This window comes from Cervus canadensis, chromosome 11 (assembly GCF_019320065.1).
Source record: "Cervus canadensis isolate Bull #8, Minnesota chromosome 11, ASM1932006v1, whole genome shotgun sequence".
Lineage (NCBI taxonomy): Eukaryota > Metazoa > Chordata > Mammalia > Artiodactyla > Cervidae > Cervus > Cervus canadensis.
In genome coordinates this window covers 59,130,248-59,154,953 of record NC_057396.1, presented here as the reverse complement: position 1 = coordinate 59,154,953, position 24,706 = coordinate 59,130,248, and the positions used below count along the sequence as shown (strand labels likewise).

The following is a 24,706-nucleotide window of genomic DNA, read 5'->3' as shown; positions in this document are numbered from 1 at the left end:
ATTATCCCTTTTTTAATTAAAAACAAGGGCCTGAGCAAGAGAAGTTCTTTTTAGATTGAAAGGCTTGAGTTGGACCCAAAGTTGCTCTTAAGACTTCCTTTTACACACACACACACACACACACAGAGGAGAGAGTGGAGGAAATTGGGAGAGACTTTTATTATACCCATAGGGACCCAAGCTTTGGATATGGACATAAGGACAAGAGCATGCAGACAATGGTAAATTCTAGATATGCATGTGAGAAGTTAGGATCAGCTTTGAACAAGGAAAACGAAGCCTACAGGGATGTACTTCTGACTTCAACCACCCCCTTCCAGGGTGAACTCACCCAGACCCTTCAGTGTCATCTTTAAAATGGGAATACAGTGTCCATGACCATGATCTAGACTGCTCCTATAAAACCATGGATCCTGAGACTACTGGTATCTTCTTCTTTACAAGACTTGTGGTGTGCACAAGTAGGCCTTTAGTAATAATTTCTGAATGCAATTATTTTCAGGGAACTCTGATGAGGCCCAAGGGACCTAAAGTTTTGCTGAAGACTGTTAGCTTCCTCCTCTCCCCTTCTACATTCCCCTCTCTTCTTGAAATTTGCCCTTGAGATTAGAGGGGAAACCTGAACTAAACAAGTCTGCTTTCTCTCTCTTTTTCTGACCCAGGGCAAAATAGTCTCCAAGCATTGCTCTCCATCATTGGAGAGGCACTTTTCTCTGTGCAGAGTGCTATTGGCCCTTTAGAGGGGCCAGTATAACCACAGGGGTCCGATTTTTAAAGATGCTGAGGGAGGGAATTCTGCCGCCAGCAGATGGAGAGGAGACTCAGGCCAGCTTGGTCCCTCCCAACCACCCTCCCTCGGGATTAGCTGCCCCTGGCACTGCTCAGGCATACCCAGCCCGTGCGGTCCCTGCTCGCCCAGATCCCGTCGTCTTTTTGGAGCGCGGACGCAGTCACAAGTCCGCAGCCAGCAGAGCCGCACTGTCTGGGGGGCATCTCCGCGTTCCCTGTCTGCGGACCTGGGACCTCCAACCCCGGACGCGCGCGAAAGCCACTTGGAACGCGTACATCTCTGTATGTGTTTATTTCACATTCTCGTTTTTTCTTTCTTCCTTGAGCGGCCCTCTGGTCACTTTCAATCTTAGTTAACCAAAAGGGGAACGCCGAAGAGGGAAAGCCCTAAAGAATGCTTTACAGGCAACCCAGCCGCCTCTCCAAGGAGAGGTGTTCTCTGAGCGAGTCTCCCTGTCCCCGACGCTGGCCCCTTTAAGAAGCCAACTCAGTCTTGCTGCGGCTGCCGCTGTTTGTATCGCTAATCCCCAGGAGCCCTGTTTAAAAAAAAAGGGAAGAAAAAAGATGGGGGGGGGGGCGGGCAGCTGTCTCTTTAAATGTGATTTCCTTCTATTGTATTTGAATCGTGATCAGGAAAAAGGAAATGAAACCAGAGACAGAGGGAAGCTGAGCGAAAATAGACCTTCCCGAGAGAGGAGGGAGCCGGGGGAGAGAGGCGCGGTTCCCTCCCCGCCCCCAGGCCGCCGCCCCCTCCCTGCCCTCGGCGGCGAGCTGCGCGCCGCGACCCGGGCTGAAGGTGCGAGGGGCGCGGGGCGGCCGGGCGGGCGCGCACCATCCCCGCGGGCGGCGCGGAGCCGGCGACAGCGCGCGAGCCGAGCCAGACCCGGCGGCGGCGGCGGCGGCGGCGGCGGGACCGGGATGGAAGGTTAAGTCCTGAGCAGCAGCAGCTGCTGCAGCCGCCCGGGGCCAGGCTGCGCGCCCCGGTCCCCGCCTCGGCCGCGGCGCGCCGGCAGCTCGGTGATTCGCTCTCTCTCTTTGGCGTTTGAAGGGAGCGCGGTGACTGTCCTTGAGCGCGGAGGGGCGAGCTCGCCGCCAGAGCGCCGGAGCAAGAAGAGGCGCAGGAGCGGCGGCGGCGCCCGAGCACCCGAGGGGGTCCGAGCCCCGGCAGCCGGCCAGCCCCGCGCCACAAAGGGAGCGCCCCCGCCGCCTGGCACGCCACCTCCCTCCCCAATGTCCTCGGCCATCGAGAGGAAGAGCCTGGACCCATCTGAGTAAGTGCGGCGCCCCTGCCACCGAGGGTCCCCGGCCTCGCGCCCCGGGGCGGCGGGGTGGCGCGGGCGGCCGGAGAGAAGGCTCCAGGTGCGCGCCTGCGGCGTGCCCTTGCTTCCCTCTGCCGTGCGCGGGGCTCCCGCATCCTCTTGGGTGACTCCGGGGACACTGGGAGAGGGGCTGGGTGGCGGGCGGCAGGAAGAGGGGTCGGCCCCGCGCCTGAGCGGGCCCCTGGCGGCTCCCTGGGACGCTCCCTAAAGCCACTTCGGGCCAGAAAGTTTGCACCGGAGCAGGCAGAGGGGGAGGTCAGAGGCGCGCCGGTGCAGCCCCGAGAGCCTTCAGGACTCGATTCTGCTCCCTTCTCCCCTCTCGTTCCTTCTCTTTGTCCGTTTGGCCCTGGAAAGGGGGATACTACAAGTGGAGCCCCCGCCCCCCGCCCCCGGTCCCCGACGGTCCCCTTCCGGGTCCGCAGGTGGAGCGGTTGCCCACCGCGCCGGGGACTCGCGGGTGAGGACGTGCGAGAGTTCACCTCGGAGCTCACTCAGGCCTCCAGAGACTTTAGAGCACCCGAACGACACGGGAGTTAGTCTGGATTCGCGGACACGCCTCTCCCCTCGGTGTCCACCGATGGGTACCTTTGAACCTTGAAAGTTTGTGCACCATTTTGGATGTAGGTGAATTTTTCCGGAGAGCGGAGGCTTACGGCTTTTGTCACAATCTCAAAGGGTGTAGGGTCTGGGAACCAGAGCTCTAAATGAACCGCATTAGTTTTCTGAGCCCCTGACTGGTTTGAAGTATCCCCCTCTTCCCAATCTTTACCTTCAGCCCATTGCTCAGTGTTAACATGGGGAGAAAGGGATGTTTAAGATATCATTTTCCCGTCAGCGCAAATGCCCTTTTAAGATTCATTAGCTGTCTGGTTTTGAGAATTTTTATTCCTTTGAAGTCCCCATCTAAATCCTTTGAAGGGATTTGTTACACAGACCAAAGGAGCTGGTTAATGACTTGTCCATTTGTGCTTTTAAGAGGCATTTGTTTTGTTTTCTTTTCCTGCTTTAAAAGAATTGTGCTTTCCTGATTGAAATACCTCCTCCTCCCAATTTCAGCCTCCTATGGTGTTTATATACCTGGGTTTTACCCTCAGTTACCAGCATAAAAGCTCAGCGTGTTCTCATAAAACACAGGAAGTAACCATGATCCAGTGAGAATATAAACATCACTATTCAATCTTGAAGGTTCAGAAGCCAGAGCTACAAGGAGTCAGGTTTGTTCTAACAAAACCCCAGCTTCCTTAAATTCTCAGGGAAAAAAATAACATTGCTTTTTTTTTTAAGTATTTATTTAGGAAAACTCTGGGAAGAGTGCTTTGCTCACTTTTTTTCTTTTCTTTTTTTTTTTTTTTACAAACCTAGAATTACAACTTAGCCCTGAGTTTTCAGAGCCTGGGCAAGATGATAGTAATACAATAAGAGAGTGAATTGGATGAATTACCTTTGAAAGGTGCCTAATGCGTTTTTGATCAGCAGAACTTAGTCACTAATCTTTTTATTAGAAGATAAACCTGGAGGTTTCAGTTCTCTGAAAGAAGTTTGCTCTTTTCAAAGTTTATGCTTTTTTCACAAAGAGACTGCAAAATTGAAACATCTTCACCTCGCAGCACAGCAGGTGTCTATGAAGGGTGCTCAGTGGGGGTGTTCTTCTCTATCCTTTGCTTCACTATTTGCCCGGTGAAGACAGGCTCTAATTGGAGATGGACCAGCTAGCTGAGAAATTATTGCAGCACATTTCCCCCCCATATTTTTCTTGGAAACTGTTGAGAAATTATCCCAAAAATCCAGGCCAAAGTGTATTGAGGTGTAATATTCAGATAGGCTGTAGGAGAATGTAAAATATTAATTAGAGGGTGAGTCCCACAGTTATTGGCTTGGAACATCCACCAAAGATAATGTGATATTATCTTTAATTATAGAAAGATACAGCCAATATCTTATCCAGTCCTTTCCTATCTCATCTTAGGCCATCACAGACAGTAGCTTTTTGGCTTAACATTTCTCCTGTGGACCACTGCCCTACCAGATGCTTCAGTGCGTACATACCTGGGTCAGTGTGACTGAGGTCAGTCTGATCAACACCTCCAAATTACATCCAGAAACTTGCCTAGGCCTATGCAAATGAAACATTTAGACAGAAGGACAGCCAGAACTCACACACACACAGATTTCCTCTACTATGCCATCGGTGGCCCCTGCTGCCTCCCTGTGAATAACAGGAGCAGTTCATTTTATTTCCAGGCAGTTTTGCACCAGCTAAGTGCAAATTCTCTTCTTTCACAGTTGGTTGGCAGGATCTGCGTCAGGGCATCCAGTGGTGTTGAGGTTCCATGAATGTTTCTGAAAGCCTAAAGTGAGGCCACGGGCTGTGAAAAGGGAAGAGAAGTGATTCTGGGGCGATGCACGGGAAAATGCTGGGTGTTTTATTTTTCAGGAGGGAGGGTGGACGTCCTTATACATAACCTGTGGAAACAAAGACAAGTCAGGCTTCAGTGGATGCTTAAAACTCTAAAGTCTTGAGTTTTTAGGAGATAATTAGTTTGGGTTTTACACTTCCCTGGTCTAAAAGGAGATCATCTCACAAAGGACCCTCATACCTGTTCTACAAAGTGTGGGCTCGGTTTCAATATTCCTGAATATTCACAGCGAAGTGTGCACTTTACAGAGTTCTCTGAAGGTGTCAGAGTGTGTTATCAACACTGATTCCCTGAGCCTCATCCTTCCTAAGTATAAAGGGCCTAAAATGCTGTGGGCACAGGCCAGTCAGGATGCAAGGTCACCAAGTAAGCCAGCATCAGCTGGAAATAGGAAACACCAGATTTATATCCTCAAGGTACCAAGGGGGAAATTCACTTTGGGAATTTCACAGTTGGAAACAGGTCCATTTTTCCAAACATAATAGATTTCTGAAAAATAGATTTGTGTTTGAGTGAAGTTCAAGAGAGCATTTGTTAATTGCTACAGATCAACAGGTATTCAGTTTTTCCTATGTCCCATCTGGTGCAGGAATCATTTCTCTCTATTTTTTTTTTTTTTTATCTTCTTCTGGCAAGTAAAGTTATTTCTTTTAAAATGTAAAACAAAAGGATTCAGATTCCAGTTAAGTGAACTGGAGACACTATATGATTTTGTAATGAAAGAACACATGTCACTGGCTCACTCTTAACAATTGCCTGGAGGAGTTTTCAGTGTTTAATTGCCTTCCACACTCTCTCCCGAAAAGAACTATTGCCCCCTCCCCATTTTCTTTCCTAAATCAACTTCATGCGAATCAGTTTTGCTGCTGTGAAAGTGTTCATGTGCAAAAAGGTCTGTTTGATCTCCTTTATAAATATAACAGTGGCTTTAATTAACACCCGAGATTTTTCCTCAAGGACTCATTCCATAAGAAGGATAAGATGTGGAGTTTCTGTTAAAAATAATAATAATAATGAGAACTTCTATTATATCTTGATGGTATTTTTATTTGGGAAAGAGAAAGCAACCTAAAATAATTTGGGGGCCCTTTCCTCCTCATCTCTACATTTGTGCCGTTGGAAAGGGATAGAGGCAAGGTGGCGCAGAGATTCCAAAGGGAATTTGCAGATGTTTAACCCACTGGGTAGTCACTGTTTTGGCCACAAGCAACTCTTAAGTCCTGGTGCCTCCTCTGGGGCTGGGCAGTGCCCTTGGCCCCGGGATGTGGGGGGAGGAAAGAGGTGAGGTGTGGAGGTGGAGTAGGAGGGGAAGGGGGCATCAAGAAGAAGAGAGACCACAGGTCTGGGAGGGGGCTGGGCTGTAGGTGGGGAGGGGCAGTACCCTTTGCCTGGGTGCCTCTTGGTGCCCCGCCCTTGCTTCTTCCAGGATCTAGAACGTAGGGGCTAGCCCTTTCCCGTCCTCACCCAAGGCTGGTAGGGCCTCTCTGCCGTCTGCCCGGGGTGTATGCTCGCCCCTCCTTTCTCCGATGTCACCATACAACTGAGTGGGGTTCTCTGTGGGGCGCAGCGTGACTCCTGAGCCCCTGGTGCTGGCCTCCCCGAGGTGAGGCCATCGCTAATGCCTGGCCTTCCTTCCAGAGAGCCCGTGGACGAGGTGCTGCAGATGCCCCCGTCCCTGCTGACATGCGGAGGCTGCCAGCAGAACATCGGGGACCGCTACTTCCTGAAGGCCATCGACCAGTACTGGCACGAGGACTGCCTCAGCTGTGACCTCTGCGGGTGCCGGCTGGGCGAGGTGGGCCGGCGCCTCTACTACAAGCTGGGCCGGAAGCTCTGCCGCCGAGACTATCTCAGGTGCGTCCTCGCCGCCCTCCTGGGCCCCTGGCTCTGTCTCCCTGGCGCCTGCCTCCGGGGCCAGCGAGATCACGCTGGTCTCAGCTGCCCTATGCAGGGGAGCAGTTGGCCTTTCTTCCTGTTAGAGAAGCATGTTCTTGGGGACACATGCCTGTGTGGGCCAGTTCTCATATTTTAAAGGCAAGAGAGTGATGAGCACAGAATTCAGAATAGTGGTTCCCTCTGGGGGTCAGACAAGGGGAGAGGGTGGGGGAGGAAGGCGCAGGGTATGCCAAGGGAACTGGGAGTTTTGAAGCTTGTAAGTTTGAGGGTGGATTCCCAGCAGCTCATTTGATGCTTCAAAAACATACGCATAGGTTCCTAAGTATTCTTTTGTAACCTCTCGATATAATGTGATGAGAAATTTAAAAAGAGTAGCATGGAAACATATACACTAACGTCTGTAAAATAGATAGCCAGTGGGAACTCGCTATGTAACTCAGGGAACTCCAACTAGGACTCTGAGACAACATAAAGGGGTGGGACGGGGTGGGAGGTTGGAGAGAGGCTCAAGAGGAAAGGGACATATATATGCCTATGGCTGATCCATGTTGATGTATGGCAGAACCCCGCACGATATTGTAATTATTCTTCAATTAAAAAAACAAATTTTAAAAAATTGAAAGTATAATCTCGCCCCGGCACTCCAAGCATTTTTGGTCACAGCAGGAAGGCCCTGAAGTCAGCAGTAGATTTGAGCCCCGACATCACTGCTTTCTAGCTCTGTGACCTTGGACAAGTTACATAACCTTCCTAAGCCTCAATTTCCTCATCTGTAAAATGGGGTTATAGAATAGCGGTACCTACTTCCAGGAAGGGGTGGGAATTAGATGGGGTGGTACATGTAAGGTGCTTGGCGTGGTGCATGGGTATCAAATAGATGTTAGCTGTTGTCTTTCGGTAACCCTCATGACATTTATTATTAGAGTCTTTCCCGACCTAATAAACAAAGTGATGGAAGAATGGAAAGGCAAAAGAGGAACTCTGGAACACCCACTGAGACAGGCACTGAAGATACCTCGGATACTCTGGGTCACACGTTTGGCCATGTGAATTTTCTGACTCTCAAACGAGTGCCTTTGCCTGGAATGTTCTAGTTTCATATGAAATTTCCAGTTTCATATTAGCTGCGGCAGAGGTAACTCTATGCCCTCTGCTGTCAAATCTGCTCGACTGTGTAGCTGTCAGTTTTTTTGCCATCTTCGTGGGGTACAGGGTCTGTGGAGCATGCAGCCTTAATACATTAGGACCACCCAACCCAGGAAAGCTTGTTTAGACTCCAGTGCCCTTGGCTGCCAGGCCAGCTCTTTCTCCCAAACCTGCCCTCAGAGCATTTTACATTAAAAAAAAATTGCAGGCAATTCCATGGTGAAGCAAGCTTATCTGTTTACCCAGAGACTGACAAAATAAGCTTTTTCTCCCCCCTAAATTTCCTGATTAAAGTCCTTGAAAATTTGGTGGTTCACAGAAAAGAAGTCAAGTTTCCAAGGATCATCATTTTAATTTTGACCATTATTATTATTATTAAGGAACAAGAAAATAGAACTGGGATAAATAGAGACCTGATTCTGCTCGCTACTAGTTTGCCAAGTCAGTGCGGAAAAGCAGACGGGTAAATGATTCCCACTGGGCCCCCTGACTACATCCCTGTCAAATCATTTGAATCTTATTAAATGAAGTACAGATAGAGTAAGGTCAAAAGAGCCGAGGTTTCTCCCTATCTCTGAGGTTTTATATAACATTCAAGAAGAAAACCCTGTGCTGCCTGGGCTTGTTAATCTCTTGCATTTTTAAAAAGGAGAGAAAAAAAATAGTCTGGGAGAACCCAATGTTAATTAACTTGTGTCTTGGTGACATGAAATAATTCTTCTCCCTGCTACATTCCTAGGCAACATGTTAATTAACTCTGTTAGTGCAGGCGTTTCCAGCCATCCTTTCATATTTATATTATTGTTATTAAAATGGGCAGGTGGAAGCTTCAGACATGACACCTCTTGACAGAGGAGAAAAATCGTTTCTTGCTGCAGGCATGGCCCTTCAGCCATGGACTTGTTTGCTTGCATTCTTAACATAGCTGACAGTGCCTTTGCAAAAGGCAAGTTGGAGGAGTGATGAAATGTGTCCTGGGATGGTGTTCAGTCCTTACCCCCACCCCTCGCCCCCCACCTACCCTCACCCCAGGAGAACTTCTCCCCAGGGTTTCCAGTTGCTGCTTGGCCTGTTAAAATCTTTTTCAGACATTTAGCCTCACATAATCAGGAGATCCCCATGCAGAAACTAAATAAACTCTTAGTCGCTAAGTTGTGTCCGACTCTTCGCGACCCCATAGGCTGCAGCCCACCAGTCTCCTCTGTCCATGGAATTCTCCAGGCAAGAATACTGGAGAGGGTAGCCATCCCCTTCTCCAGGGGATCTTTCTGACCCAGGGATCGAACCCATGTCTCCTGCATTACAGGCAGATTCTTTACCATCTGGACCACCAGGGAAGCCTGAACCTAAATAAACCCTGTGCTATTTATGTAGTTTTCTTGGGAATTTAACAGTAGCTGTTAATGTCAGTACCCAGTCCAGATCCCCTCAGATCCCTTTTTATGATTTTTGTGCTCAGTGCACCCCCCACCCCCTACTGTTTTACCTTCAACAGCTGCTGCTGCTACTAAGTCACTTCAGTCGTGTCCGACTCTGTGCGACCCCATAGACGGCAGCCCACCAGGCTCCCCCGTCCCTGGGATTCTCCAGGCAAGAACACTGGAGTGGGTTGCCATTTCTTTCTCCAGTGCATGAAAGTGAAAATTGAAAGTGGAGACGCTCAGTCATGTACGACTCTTAGCGACCCCATGGACTGCAGCCTACCAGGCTTCTCTGTCCATGGGATTTTCCAGGCACAAGTACTGGAGTGGTTTGCCATTGCTAGAAGCCTGCCCAGTACCCCCACCCACCCACCCAGTGCCCAGCAGACCTTGCCCAGTAGCTGGCACTGCCAGAGACTGGAGTCTAGTAATCTTGCCTGGAGCCAAGGCCACTTGGAGACACAGCTTACACACCAGAGTCCCCGTGCATTCAGGCCAAAGCTCCCCTCTGAGGGACTTGGCCCAAGACTGCAACTTGGCCTGCCTCCCATCTTCTGTCTGGTTTCCCTTGCCACTGTACCTGCTTTCCCTGATGACACATCCGTAATAACTCCTGCCTCGGGGTCAGTTTCTGGGATAGCCAGCCTAAGGTGCCAATTCTTCAGAAGTGAACGTGCAAGTTAGATATCAAGTCCTAGCTTATTTCCACTTAGTGAAGTCTCAGCAAACCAGAGCTGGAAGGGGCTGTAGAAGCCTTCCTTCCCTTCCAGTTTTCTCGTCTTACAGCTTAAGACACGGAAGCCAAGGCAGAGGATATCCGTGGCTCCAGGAGGACTGACTGGTTGGAGGTGATGTTGGGATCTGAAGGTGTCTCCCAGATATTAGTCCGTCATGCTTCCCGTCATTAACTGCCTGACCTGTGTTGTAATTTACCTCCCGATCCCCCTTCCGTAAGGGCCACACACTCCAGGCAGCTGGCTGCTTTCCACGCATGCTGTTTTGTGAGTCGTTTATTCTTACTCAGGCCCAAACTCCTCTTACTGAACAACCAGGAAATCAGAACTGTCTTTCCACCCCATGACCTCCAAGGTGGCAGTTCCTGACAGCTCCACCATCTGCTGTCTTGGGATGAAGTGTTCTTCCCCCAGTAATGAGTTTGCTCCCAGGTGGGGCCTTGAAAACACTCGGAGATCTTCGCATGGAGAGTGGGATTTGGAGGGAACTAGCCAGCCTGGCTGTAACCACGAGCTGTCCACCCACAGACCGCATCTTCCTGGTTCCATTCATTCTGCTCTAAATTTGTCAACTGCTCTCATCGCCCCTACATCCTCTCAGAACCTACCAGTTGATTCTCTGCTATGCTGAAGTTCATTAGAACTTCCAAGAAGAACAGGCATTTACCCAAAACTGCCCTGAAGGTTTCCTATGGAAAAGACCTGCTGACATGCCATGTCATCAGGCAGCAAGGCTGGCCCCTTTGGGAATACCCCCAAGATGTGTTAAAACCCAGCCAGCATCGGCTTCAGCCTTGAGCGCTGGCGCTTTGACTTGCTGCGTTCCATCCTCCAGCAGCCGGGTGAGGTGGACGCTGTGATGACTATCATTCCACAAGCTCACAGTCAGCAGAGGTCTCAGCAGGGTCACTTAGGTACTCGGGGCCGGTCCCGCCTGAATCTGAGTCTTCTGATTCCAGTGCTTGTGTTACCCAACTCGTGCGAGCTGATTCTCAAACTTCAGCCTGCTTTAGCATCACCTGGCTGTACTCGGGACCAGACAGACGGTTGGGCCTCTACCCGCAGAGCGTCTCAGTCAGGAGGGCCTGAGTGTGCATTTCTAGCAAGTTTCCAGGGGATGCAAATAGAGCTGGTCCCAGGACCACACTTTGAGAACCACTGCACTAGGCTCCGGCCTTCCTAGGTGTTACTAGCGGTAAAGAACCAGCCTGCCAGTGCAGGAGATGTAAGAGACGTGGGTTTGATCCCTGGGTCGGGAAGATCCCCCAGAGGAGGGCACAGCAACCCACTCCAGTATCCTTGCCTGGAGAATCTCATGGACAGAGGAGCCTGGCAGGCTGCAGTCCATAGGGTGGCACAGAGTCGGACAGGATTGAAGCAATTTAGCACGCACTAGGCTCCACCATAGTGCATCTCCTGCTTTGGCACCACATATTGCTTAAAATAAATGACCAGTCAGCTGAGACTTAGGAGGGTCTTGATTTTGGTGACAGAAGTTTTTCAGAGACGTATGCCATTGGGCCAGCGAGGATCTTGAATTATTATCTTCCATTCTATATGGAGAGATACTACTGCTCGTCCCCCAGGCGGCCGAGGGACTGTTCACTGTTGAACTCCCTCCATCTCCCAGAAGCTGGGGTCCTACAGAGCCACTGTGTGCAATGGCCTGTGTGGCTCTGGAGAAGTTAAATGACCAACCCTCCCCGTGGGTGGAATTAGAGCCGTTGATGTGATAGTGTGTGGGAGGGAGCCTCAGAAAGATGCCCATTTCATTGCATTCCTCTCAAGAAGCCCCCTGGGTTTACTCCTGCTCCTCTTCTAAAATAAAAGTTCCTTTGGGAGGAGACACACACTCCACGCCTAACCTTTTTTATTTTTTAACTTTTTTTTTAATTGGAGGAAAATTACAATGTTGTGTTGGTTTCTGCCGTACAACATGAGTAAGTCATAGTTTATGTAAAACTATATATATAATATATATATATCTCCCCTCCCCTCCCCTGATTTACCCCTCTAGGTTGTCACGAGCACCAGGCTGGGCTCCCTGTGTTATATAGCAGCTTCCCCCTAGCTGTCTATTTTGCCCATGGTAGTGTATTATGCCAATGCTACTTTCTCAATTCATCCCACCCTCTTCTTCCTCTGCTGTGTCCACAAGCCCGTTCTCTACATCTGTGTCTCCATTCCTTCCCTGTAAACGGATTCATCAGTACTATTTTTCTAGATTCCATATATATGTATTAATATATATTTGTTTTTCCCTTTCTGATTTACTTCACTCTCTATAACAGGCTCTAGCTTCATCCACCTCACCACAACGGACTCAAATCTGTTTCTTTTTACGGCTGAATAAGATTCCATTGTGTGTGTGTGTGTGTGTGCGCGTGCACGCACGTGCCCCAACTTCTCTATCCATTCATCTGTCAATGGACATCAAGGTTGCTTCCAATTCCTGGCCACTGTAAATAGTGCTGCCATGAACAGTGGGGTACATGTGTCTTTTTGAATTGTGCTTTTCTCAGGATATTACCCAATAGGGGGGCTTGCTGGGTCATATGGTAGTTTTATTCCTAGTTTTTTAAGGTATCTCCATACTCTTCTCCCTCGTGGCTATATCAGTTTACACACAGCTAACCTCTTAAATCACTTCAGTCCTTTCACAGAGGCAGGTCCTGGGGCATCCTAGAAGCAGAGAGAGAGCTCAGAAGAGGAATGAATTATGTCAAACACAAGTGCCTCAGGCATGGTTTCATGTCAGAGGACCCTCTTCCTTCTAGGAAAGACTGTGAATTAGTCATAGTCACTTGTGATGAGGTGGATGAATTAGTTGGCCATCTGTCTGGACCCAACTCTTGCTTCCCGACATCTTGGAAATCTAGCCTACATCATGGAACCCATCCTCAGGCTCTTTCTTCCAGTCTTACCTCCGGCCCTGCCTTTTTAGCTTCTCTCTTTCTCCCCGCAGGCTTTTCGGCCAAGATGGTCTCTGCGCATCCTGTGACAAGCGGATCCGAGCCTACGAGATGACGATGCGGGTGAAGGACAAAGTGTATCACCTGGAATGTTTCAAATGTGCTGCCTGTCAGAAGCATTTCTGTGTGGGTGACAGATACCTCCTCATCAACTCCGACATAGTGTGTGAACAGGACATCTACGAGTGGACTAAGATCAATGGGATGATATAGGCCAGGGGCCCCAGCATCTCGGGGAGGAGATTCACTGAAAAGTCACTGTCTCCGTGGGGTCTTACGCTCTTGGGCATTCTGGGGATTTGAGGGTGGGCTGAGGCATTTCTTAGGGGATGGTAGACCCTAACTGGGCACCAAGAACCAAGACACAGCATCCAAGTGACATAATGCAAGGGGCAAAACTTAAATGTCACAAAATGACTGGCCTTGAGGGAGAACTTAGGGACAGTGGCCACAGCCTATGGGTAATAACTGACATGATTAGCCAAGGAGAGAGTGTTGGGGGGCTGCTGTGCCATCATAATGGGGCTTCCATCTACAGATAGGGACATGTTCTGCCCAGACTTGTTATGTCTTTGACCCTTGAAAACTAGAGATGTGCAATTGATTTATTTTCTTCCTGGTTTTTATGGAACCCTGTTCCAGCCCCTGTCCTCCATACGAGGGAAGGACAGAGATAAAGGGTGGCCATCCTTTTCTTCTTGGCCACCTTACCAAGGCCTTAAGCCTTGGACCCAAGGGACACTGCATGGAGACAACATTTTAGTTGAGAATGAAAACTGCAACTTTTAACCAAACAGTTATTTAAAGCAATGCTGATGAATCACTGTTTTTAGACACCTTAGTTTTGAAGTGAGGAGTTCCACAGATTGTTTCTATACAAATGTAAATCTAAAAAAAAAAAATTGTTCAACTATTTTATTATCTTAGATTATATCAAAGTATTTGTTGTGTGTAGTTTAAAAACTCTGCGGAAAATAAAAATGACTGACTAAAATGCAGTGTTGTGTATTTGGCAATGACTTACAATTTGGGATGGCAGAAAAATGACTTTATGTTAAAAAGGAGAAATAAATAAGCAATTTACCTTCAGGTCAAATAAAACTGAGGTTTATGTGTGGGGTTTATAGGAGGCAGGCACATTTCTATATTACTAGCAATTAGTATGTAACAGGTCATCATGTAGCTCAGAGGGACGTAGAATAATTAGATTGTTATTGTAAAACAAGCATTTCACTTCAGCATTGTATGGAGCGAACGGAAGGCAAGATCTTTGCCTTTGGGAAACCTGTAACCTAGAAAGGACACAAATACATAAAACAGATTCCCTTTGGGAGAGAAGGTAATTACCTAGTTTGAAATGTGGCAAAGATGCTGAGCTTGACACTTCGATTTTCCAAGACGTGTGTCTCAGGGTGTTTTATGACAAGTGGTTAAAAGAACCTTACTTTGAGGATTTAAAGCAGGCACCTTGCCTGTGTTTGCCTTTCACTGCATCCAGCCCACCGTGAACTGACTCAGAGCGCCACCTGCTGGTCGTCACCTCTCAGGTCTCCGGTTCGAGAATGTCCTAATGACAGACTAACAGAGGTGTATTTCAATTGTTACATAAAAATATTGGCAAGAACCACAAAGTCTTAATGTGTTTAATTATCAAGACATCAGAAACATGCATCTAGTACTACAGTTAATTAACCGTGATATTCAAGAACTTACAGGTTTGCTCGGGTTTTGTTTGTTTGTTTTTTCTTCTGGAGAAATAAGTGATGGCTCCCTTGGTCTGTAAAATACTAAAAGTGGTTGGGAAATTTGACTGCTGAGGGTGGCCTGTTTAAATCAAATCTAGTTATATTGAGTTTCAACTCAGGTGGTGGAAGGGACTGCCAGTGAGGGGATGTTTGTTCTAAATCAACAGAGGGCAGTGGTTCTCTGATTGTGGTCCCTGAACCAGCAATATCAGCGTCACTTGAGAACTTATTAAAAGTGAAGATTCATGGGCTCCATCCCAGACAGAGTGCGTTGGAAACTCTGGGGATGGGATTCAACAATCTTTGTTTTAACAAGCCCTAAAAATGCTTCCGATTCATGCTCAAGCTTGAGAATGTTCTCCAACATCTCCCAGTTTGGTAGAGCATCTGCTCTAAATTGTTAATACCTAATATTTGACACAATGGTTAACCCCTGAATAACCTTTCCACATGTAGACAAACACTGTCTACCCCTGGTCTCTAAACTGAAAACTTTTACATAATTTTGTAACTCAGCTAGCAGTTGTCATCTACCAGAACAATCACAATGCAATCCACCATTTTTAACCATATCAACATTATTAATAATAATAATAGATTTTAGTTATGTAAACTATTAGGTAAGAATAAAAATGATTCTTGCTTTTGAAATGTAAATTTTATTCTTAACCCCCACAATAGTACAACACACATAAGATTCAAGAACTTGGCCAATGCCTTTGCCATCTTCAGTAAAGCAATAATTAACTTTTCTGATTGTCCATAGCACCATCCTGCAGAATTGTGAACACAGAGGCAGAGGCTCTGTGATGTCACCCATTGGGGCCCAATATCTAACCCACATCTGACTTGAGACAAGGACATGTAACGAGAGGGACCAGCTCCCAGAATTCACCTGGTGGTCCTTACCTGTGTGTGCAGCTGGTGCCCCTAAGACCCAGAGTCAGAGGACAAGGCACCTGCACCCTTCCCCTGTCCATGCCTTAATTCAGCAGTTAGCTGGGATATTTCACTTCCTCTTATCTTATTCATGTTTTATATCCCAAACCAGCTTCCTTTTATTGCTGTCTCCAATAGAATTACTCTGGAGTCACTGGGCTTCTCAGGTGACTCTGTAGTAAAAAATCTACCTGAAAATGCAGGGGATGCAGGTGCAATCCCTGGGTCAGGAAGATCCCCTGGAGAAGGAAATGGCAACCCACTCCAGTATTCTTGCCTAGGAGATCCCATTGACAGAGGAGCCTGGCGGGCTGCAGTTCATGAGGTCGCATGACTTAGCCACTAAGCAGAAACAAAAATAGAATCACTGCTTCTCAGAGAATCTTAATCCTACAAAGTTACAACAGAGCAGTGGCTAGGAGCTTTATCATCATAAGACTGGGATTTGAATTGCAACGACATCACTTAATTACTCAACAAACATTTACCCATCACTTACCATGTGCCAGGCACTATTCTAGGGGCTGGACAAGTATTAACTCCTTTAAGCCACAAAACAGCCCCACGTGGCAGTTTCTATTTATCATCATCCACATTAATTCCAGGGAAACTGAAGTACAGACAGGCTCAGTCACCTGTTTAAGGTCTGACCACGAATAAAAGGCAGAAGTTGGCTGTAATCAAGACCTCACCCTCTGCTCTGCTGCTTCTCTTAGGCTCACCTCACTGAACCTCAGGTTTCTCATCTGCAGTTTAGGGAAAATAAATACCCTCCTCCTCAGGTCACTTGAAAATATATGACTTCAGTCTAGCCAGGAATGTAACCAAAGTACAATGATATCAGAACACCATAATAAAGGTATATAAAAAATGTTATGGAAACACAGTAGAGAAACAATTTAACTGGCCCATGCGTGGCTATTTGGGGCATTTTACATGTCCCCGAACCAGTAAGGAGGTAACACAGACAAGAGCAAAGACTCAGAGGCCTTGACCTTGTAGAGCCGGCAGTCAAGTGAGCCTGGAGTTTTCATGGTGGTGGTGATTATGGTCACCTTTGGGTGGAGAGGGGCTGGACCAGTGAGTGAATAAACAGGGGAGGTGGGGTTTTCCACAGTTTTGAGTCTGCATGGCAAATCAAAATCTAAACCCAGGAATCTCTGAGGGACAGAGGAAGGGCGCAACGGAGGTACAAGATGGGCCTGGAACATCTTATTACACTAGAAAGTAAGGAAGTGCTTTAAAAAATGTAAGCATGTCACAAGGATAAAGAAGCCAGCTTGAAGGGGCTATCAGTGGCCAAATCTGGGGAAATTTGTATATGAAAATCATGAAGGACAGTAATGAGTTATAAAGTGCTAGGGAAAAAATAAGAATCTGTGGGTTCATACCGATAATAAATAAATGGAGAGAAGAAAGGGCTCTCGTTTACAGCAGAATCTTGAATGCTGACTGGTAAATGTGAAGAGAGTGTGGGGGCTGGAAAGTCATCCTTCTGAAACTATCATACTGAAATGACAGAATCAAGCAAGAAGCATCAATAGCTGCTAAATTTCAACAAAGAAAGAGCAGGGTATTTGGATGGTCTTACAGTGCCTTCCCACAGATTGTTATTCATTGCAAGGGGGAAATCCATAATTACTCAATGGAGAAATTGGACAGCACCTTGACCAGGTAATCGGTGAGGGATGGTTGGACCGTGTGTGTCTCCAGATGTGATCCTCTGCGGAGGACACACCATCCCTGTTTTAGCATTCCGCCTGAGAATACAGAGCTTGGCTCTAAGTATGAGACAAATTACCAGGCAAACTCAATATGATGAATATTGTATTTTCAAAAAGAGAGGAGATGAAACTCTATTTTCAAAAATGTCTGTGTCATAAAGAATAAAAGCAGGCTGTGGAATGTTCCAGATTCAAGAAGGCTAAGACGACCTGACGACTAAATCTAATACCTGGCCCTTTTCTTTCCCTCCAGTACTGGAGAGGGGAAAAGTTATAGATGACATCATTGGGGCAGTTGGTAATATTGAAATATGAATAGGTAGATTAGTTCAAACTAATGCACAAATGCTAAATTTATTGAGGTTAACAACTGTGGTTACAAAACAAACTATCCCTACTATTAGGTAGTACATACTGAAATACTTAGGACTAAAGGGTCATGACCTATGGAACTTATTCTCAAATAAAATAAATTCACATGTGGGTGGGTGGGTGGGTGTGTGTGTGTGTGTGGAGAGAGAGAGAGGTTGGAGCAGGGGGAATAAATGGCAAAGCAAATGAATAAAAAAAACCGTTAAAGGCAAGGGGCTTTCCTGGTAGTCCAGTAGTTAAGACTCCACACTTCCACTGCAGAAGTTGTGGGTTCCATCCCTGGTCGGGGAATTCCCAGCCTGCTGTGAGGTGCAGCCAAAAAAAAGTTAACGAATCTAGGTAAAAGATACACAGGTGCATGATTTTTATTCTAGCATCTTTTCTTTAAGTTTGATACTTTAACAAGTAAAACATTTTTTTAAAACTTCAGAAATCTTAACTTTTTCTTGTCTCAGGTTTTTTATTTAATTAGGAGAACAGGAGAGATGATAGAGTGATAATAGCTTAGTTTAGAAGTCAGTGATATTCTACTATTCGTTTGTCACAATTTTAATACACTTTTGGCCTTAGAAGTAAAGGTTATGGGTCCCAAGCCAGCAATTCCTTCCAAATACAGATAATATAAATGATGCATTTAGGAGGATTCACAGGAGTGCAGTTTCTGGAGCAGGTGATTTCTCAACCTTATAAAATGAGCTTGCTACAAATTCTACATTTCCTTTGAAATCAGGATCAAGATGTAATCATCTGGCTTTGAAACGTGTTATAGGACCAGGAATCTAAGCTATAATGTTTTGTGTGAAGATCTAAGAATTGAGTTGAAAGAAGTTTCAAAGCACTAAAGTGACTTTCGTCCTCTCTCAGTGTCTGTGTGTTAATTCTCCCAGAAAATCATCGTTTCTCTGAGTTAATAGAATCTTTGAAGCTAAATCAAGTCCATTTCCATTGTCACATTGTGAAGCTTTTGAACCGGACTCACTGAATTATCCTATTTGATGGCCACCTTGAAGATAGCTTTGCCGTGATCCTAAGAAAACCCACAGCTGCCGCTTCTGTGTGTCACTGCCTTTCCACCTCACCTGATCCATTCTCATTACTTAATGAAAAGCTCAAGGCAATCGCCACTTAGATAAATAGTAGGTAACATAGATAGAAGTCAATGTGATGTGACAGAAAGAATACTGAAATGGAAACTGGAAACCCGATTTTTGTCTCTAACTAAGGGGTATGTCTTCAGGCAGCCCTCAGTTTCCTCATCTGCAAGATGAGAAACTTATTGTAGATTAGGAATTTGTTCCTTAAACTTTGGTCTACAGACAGGGAAGTGTGAAAATTGGGAGTAAGCATTTGTAGTAGCCAGTCTCCCAAGATACCTCCAGAGATTCTTTTTAAAAAATTTTTTTTTATTTTGTATTGGAGAATGGCCAATTAACAATGTTGTAATAGTTTCGGGCGGAAAGCGAAAGGACCCAGCCATAATTACACATGCATCCATTCTTCCCCAAACTCCCTTCTCATCGAGGCTGCCACATAACACTAAGCAGGTCCCTGTGCTATATGGTAGGAGCTTGGTGGTTATCCATTTAAAATATAGCAGTGTGTACAGGTCAATCCCAAACTCCCTAACTACTCCGTCCCCCCATCCTTCCCCTCTGGCAACCATAAGTTCATTCCCTAAGTCTGTGAGTCTGTTCCTCCTGGCTTCATGCTTGTGTGGTCTCTCACTTCAAATAAGACAAACCCATCTAGTCGGACACGACTGAGCAACTAAACCACATCTAACCAACAGCGTATTGCAGAGATGATACAGTGTGATGTCTGAGGTTAGGTCATAAGGGACTTTGTGGCTTCCACTGAGCTATCTCTTGGATGACTTGCTCTGGAGAAAACCAGTTACCATGCCATGAAGATGCTCAGTCAGCTCTGTGGAGAGGTCCATGCAGTAAAAAGGAATTGAGGCCTCATGCCATCAGCCAGCACTTGCCTACAATATGAAGAAGCCACATTGAAAGCGGAGCCTCAAGCCCTAGTCAGGTCTTCAGATGGCTGCAACCTTGAAGGTCACTCATGAGAGACTCTTAAGTCAGAATCAACCAACTAAGCTGGTTATGAGTTTCTAACCCACAGCAATTACGTGAGATAAATAACTGTCTTAAGTTGCTGAGTTCTGAGGTATTTTATTATGTGGTAAGCCATAATTAAAACACATTTTAACACTCTCAAAGCAATTTGATAATCTTATGTCTGTTGAATCTATTTTTCAAAATTTTCTGGTCATTTCCCTTTCTATTGTATTTTACCAAAGTATCAGTCCATGGTGGTTTGAAAATTAAAAACAAAAAAACAAAAACTGATTCTATTCCACAGAGAATTTGAAAATCACTGATCAGAACAATACAGAGTTGAAAAAGCTTTTTGAAATTATCCAGTCCAAACTTACTCAGAGAATAAAATCTCTTACAGTTTTCCTACGATATTTCCAGCAATAAAACTCTGATTCTCAGCAGCATTTTAGTATCACTATTGTTATTAAACATGCTTTTTATTGAGAGACCAGATGGGGGAATATTGTTTAAGCCAAGTGAGAAATGACAGTGGCTTGGAGGAGTGTGTTTGCAATGAGGATGGAGAAAGTCAATAGGATCAAGATAGTCTTCAGAGGTAGCTGAAATTACTTAGCATACACTAAAAACCTGGTTGTTTTCTTGTTATTACTATTAATAAGGGATTCTTAACCATCTTGGGTGTCATTATTTTGTTGAAGAAACTCTGTCTTCATGGTGTCTGTTGCAACACAATTTGCCGTGTTTGCTAAGGTTTTACTTGCTTTGTGTAATCAAAGGAAATGAGCTACTGAGAAGAGAAAATTTTCATTTGAATATAGACAAATCTTTCCTTCCTTACCTGGTGATTAAAGAAAAAAAGATGGCTGATCTTAAGTTCTGGGTAATTGGTATCATTAGAAAAGAATATGAATCTTTTTTTATTTGAGATAACTGGTTTATAACATGATAGAAGTTTCATGTGTACTTCTGTATACACTAGAGTGTGTGTGGGTGCTCAGTCATGTCCAACTCTTTGCGACTCTATGGACAGTAGCCTGCCAGGTTCCTCTGTCCATGGGATTTTCCAGGCAGGAATACTGGAGTGGGTTGTCATTTCCTCCTCTAGGGGATCTTCCCATCCCAAGGATCAAACCCATGTCTTCTGCATCTCCTGCATTGGCAGGCAGCTTCTTTACCACTGAGCCCATATACTAGAGTGTGCTTACCACCAAAAATTTAGTTTCAATCCATCACTATACAGTTGATGCCCTTTACCCATTTTGTCCCACTCCCCAACTCTTTTCCCTCTGGTAACCACTAGAAAGTGAAGCTTCAGATCCTGCCTGCCATGGTTTATAAGGAAACCAAGGTGCCCAACAGTGGGTATACCCAGCATTACTGAACAAGGGAAGGTAAGATGCATCAGATCCAACACTACAAAAGGTGTAATAGTGATAAAATCTAAACTGGAGGGTGTTTAATTTAGGCAAGATGACACCCTAAGATAACCTACAACACCTATAACTTTTTAATATAATTGATTAAAAGATATTTAAATTCAAAACTAAACTGCAGGAGAAACAAATATAGAAAATATTAGATTCAGAAATAAAGGTCAGAAAAATTACATCAAGTTATTTCTGAGAAGTGCTGAGGGAGTTACTGGCCACTGCAGTGTGGCACCATGCAGGGATTAAGGGATGAGGATTGTTGTGAAGTGGAAGCAAAAACCTACATAAAAGCAGAGATAGCAAAGGGTCACATCAACAGTGAAAGAGTGGACTGGAGAAAAAAATCTATCCACAGACTCAGAGAGATGTCAAGGAATTTTGTAATCTCTGCCTGGATATACTGGATGAGAGGAAGGAAAAGTTTCCCCTGGGTACTCAGCATCTCAGGCCTACTGCTTGTACAGATTCTGAACTGACAATACACACACAGCCCAGAAAATTATCATAAAGATCTACACTGGTCAAGTGATTCTTCCTGTCTCACTGGGAAGAAACAAACACCAGCTTTCTCTGAAGCAACGTACTTGCAGATCATGCAGAATTTCCACAGAAAACTAAACTTAGATTATGCAAAATGTCCATGAAAATCTAAAGTGTTACTCAAGAGGAGCTTTAAATAAATAAGTAAAATGCAAAGTATACATCTTCCTATGAACAAGTATCAGAAAATATAATACACGTAGACCCCAAGAATTTCAGTTCATAGAAAAACAGTTTAAAGGATAATATAAAATAAATGTTTTTAAATGATTAAATATATTAAGAATATATTAAATATGTTATTTACTTAGTATACTAACAGAATAAGTCTATTTTTTTTAATGTAGATTTGAACAAGTATCAGATAGAACTTCTAGAAAGAAAAACAAAAGAACTGAAATTTAAAATTCAATGAATGGGTTAAACAGCATAACAGCTTAACAAAGAATTAGTGAGCCTACAGACAGTTAAGAAAATCACCCAGAATGAGATTAAGAAAAACGGAAGTTAGAATGAGAAGTTTCAACCCATACCTACTGAAAGATGATGCTGTGAAAGTGCTGCACTCAATATGCTAGCAAATCTGGAAAACTCAGCAGTGGCCGCAGGACTTGAAAAGGTCAGTTTTCATTCCAATCCCAAAGAAAGGCAATACCAAAGAATGTTCAAACTACTGCACATTATTTCACTCATCTTACATGCCAGCAAAGTAATGCTCAAAATTCTCCAAGCCAGACTTCAACAGTATGTGAACTGTGAACTTCCAGATATTCAAGCTGGATTTAGAAAAGGCAGAGGAAGCAGAGATCAAATTGCCAACATCCCCTGGATCATTGAAAAAGCAAGAGAGTTCCAGAAAAAAAACTACTTCTGCTTCATTGACTATGCCAAAGACTTTGACTGTGTGGATCACAACAAACTGTGGAAAACTCTTCAAGAGATGGGAATACCAGACCACCTGACCTGCCTCTTGAGAAATCTGTATGCAGGTCAAGAAGCAACAATTAGAACTGGACATGGAACAACAGACTGGTTCCAAATCAGGAAAGGAGTACATCAAGGTTGTATATTTCACCCTGCTTATTTAACTTATATGCAGAGTACATCATGTGAAATGCTGGGCTGGATGAAGCACAAGCTGGAATCAAGATTGCCGGGAGAAATATCAATCACCTCAGATATGCAGATGACACCATCATTATGGCAGAAAATGAAGAACTAAAGAGCCTCTTGATGCAAGTGAAGAGGAGTGTGAAAAAGTTGGCTTAAAGCTCAACATTCAGAAAACTAAGACCATGGCATCTGGTCCTATCACTTCATGGCAAATAGATGGGGAACCAGTGGAAACACTGAGAGACTTTATTTTTTGGGCTCCAGAATCACTGCAAATAGTGACTGCAGCCATGAAATTAAAAGACGCTTGCTCCTTGGAAGAAAAGCTATGACCAACATAGACAGCATATTAAAAAGCAGAGACATTACTTTAGCAACAAAGGTCCATCTAGTCAAGGCTATGGTTTTTCCAGTAGTCATGTATGGATGTGAGAATTGTACTATAAAGAAAGCTGAGCACCGAAGAATTGATGCTTTTGAACTGTGGTATTGGAGAAGACTCTTAAGAGTCCCTTGGACAGCAAGGAGATCCACCCAGTCCATCCTAAAGGAAATCAGCCCTAAATATTCATTGGAAGAACTGATAGTGAAGCTGAAACTCCAATACTGTGGCCACCTGATGCAAAGAACTGACTCATTGGAAAAGATGCTGATGCTGGGAAAGATTGAAGGCGGGAGGAGAAGGAGATGACAGAGGATGAGATAGTTGGATGGCATCACCAACGCAATGACCGTGAGTTTGAGTAGGCTCCGGGAGTTGGTGATGGACAGGAAGGCCCGGTATGCTGCAGTCCATGGGGTGGCAAAGAGTCGGACATGACTGAGCGACTGAGCACCTGAACTGAACTGAACTAGGAGTTCCAAAAGGAAAGAATAGAGAGACCTAGGAAGAGGAAATATTTGAAGAGATAATGGGTGATAATAGCTCAGAATTGATTAAAACACACACATGAATTTTCACATAAGATATTATGTAAAAGACACAAGATATTAGTCAGTGTTCTCCAAAGAAACAAAGCCAATTGGATATGTTGTGTGTACGTAGACAGATGCGATAAAGAAAATCTATTAATATGAAAAACCCACAATTAAAATTATATATAATATGAAAGACTGAAACTTTCAGTTTGGGAAAAATTCAAGGATGCCCACTCATAACTTCTCATCATTGTGCTAAATATTCTAACCAGTGTAATAAGGAAGAAAAAAGAAATAGAAAGCGAGTGGATTGGGAAAGAAGAGAAGTTGCCTTTTTATAAACAGAAAGCTTGACTGTGTATAAATTTAAAGGAATCTCCCCAAAAAGCCAACTTAGAACTAAGGAGCTTAGCAAGGTAACAGACTACAAAAATCAACTGTATTTACATACACTAGCAACAAAAAAATCAGAATCTGAAAGAAAATTAAAGACCATTTAAAATAGCATAAGAATATTAAATTCGAGTCAGACATGACTTTGCGATTAAACAACAATCCTGAATATCTAATGAACACTTATAACACAATATTTGAAGATAACTCATCTAAAATAGACAAAAGATTTGAATAGAAATTTTGCTAAGGAAATGCACAAATGGAAGACTACTCAGCCATACAAGGAAAAATTAAAACCTACTGATACAAGCTACATGAATGGGTCTCAAAAATCACTGCCCTGAGGGAAACCGGACACAAAAGGCTATGGATTACACAAGTCCATTTACTGAGGTTCTAGAAAAGGGGAAAGCAGTGATGCAAAATAAATCAATGGTTGCCAGGAACTGGGATTGGGGGTAGGGGGTATTCATTCCAGAGGGGCATGAAAGAATTTAGGGCCTGACACAAGATTCAATTGCCAGCTCAGGGACACTTTCTAAGCCTCTAGTCATTGTCTGACTCATTCAACAGCCTTCACAACAGCCTTCTGTTACGGTTGGGCTTCCCTGGTAGTTTTCCGACAGGGAGAGTTGGTCCTAGATAATTTAATTTTGGAATGTTATAACTGCATTCTTGGTTATAGTTTAATCTTGTGTGAGTTGTTCCCATGTCCCACCACCTCTGGGACACTGATGACATTACGTATCTAGATCTGAGAGGCTGAGGG

General features: G+C 44.9%; 1 protein-coding gene across 3 annotated transcripts; it reads left to right on the top strand.

Annotated features, from left to right (window-relative positions):
- The first annotated feature begins 826 nt into the window (after positions 1-826).
- On the top strand, positions 827-13,692 carry LMO2 (LIM domain only 2). 3 transcript variants are annotated; one of them, XM_043482160.1, is made up of 4 exons: positions 827-1,071; positions 1,838-2,060; positions 6,164-6,379; positions 12,688-13,692. In XM_043482160.1, exons 2-4 carry the CDS (start codon positions 2,020-2,022, stop codon positions 12,905-12,907), a joined length of 477 nt encoding a protein of 158 aa, XP_043338095.1. In that variant the 5' UTR covers positions 827-1,071; positions 1,838-2,019; the 3' UTR covers positions 12,908-13,692. The 3 variants fall into 3 exon arrangements, with proteins under 3 accessions (XP_043338095.1, XP_043338093.1, XP_043338094.1); XM_043482158.1 differs by lacking the exon at positions 827-1,071 and adding an exon at positions 1,349-1,585; XM_043482159.1 differs by lacking the exon at positions 827-1,071 and adding an exon at positions 1,604-1,714.
- The last annotated feature ends 11,014 nt before the right edge of the window (positions 13,693-24,706 follow it).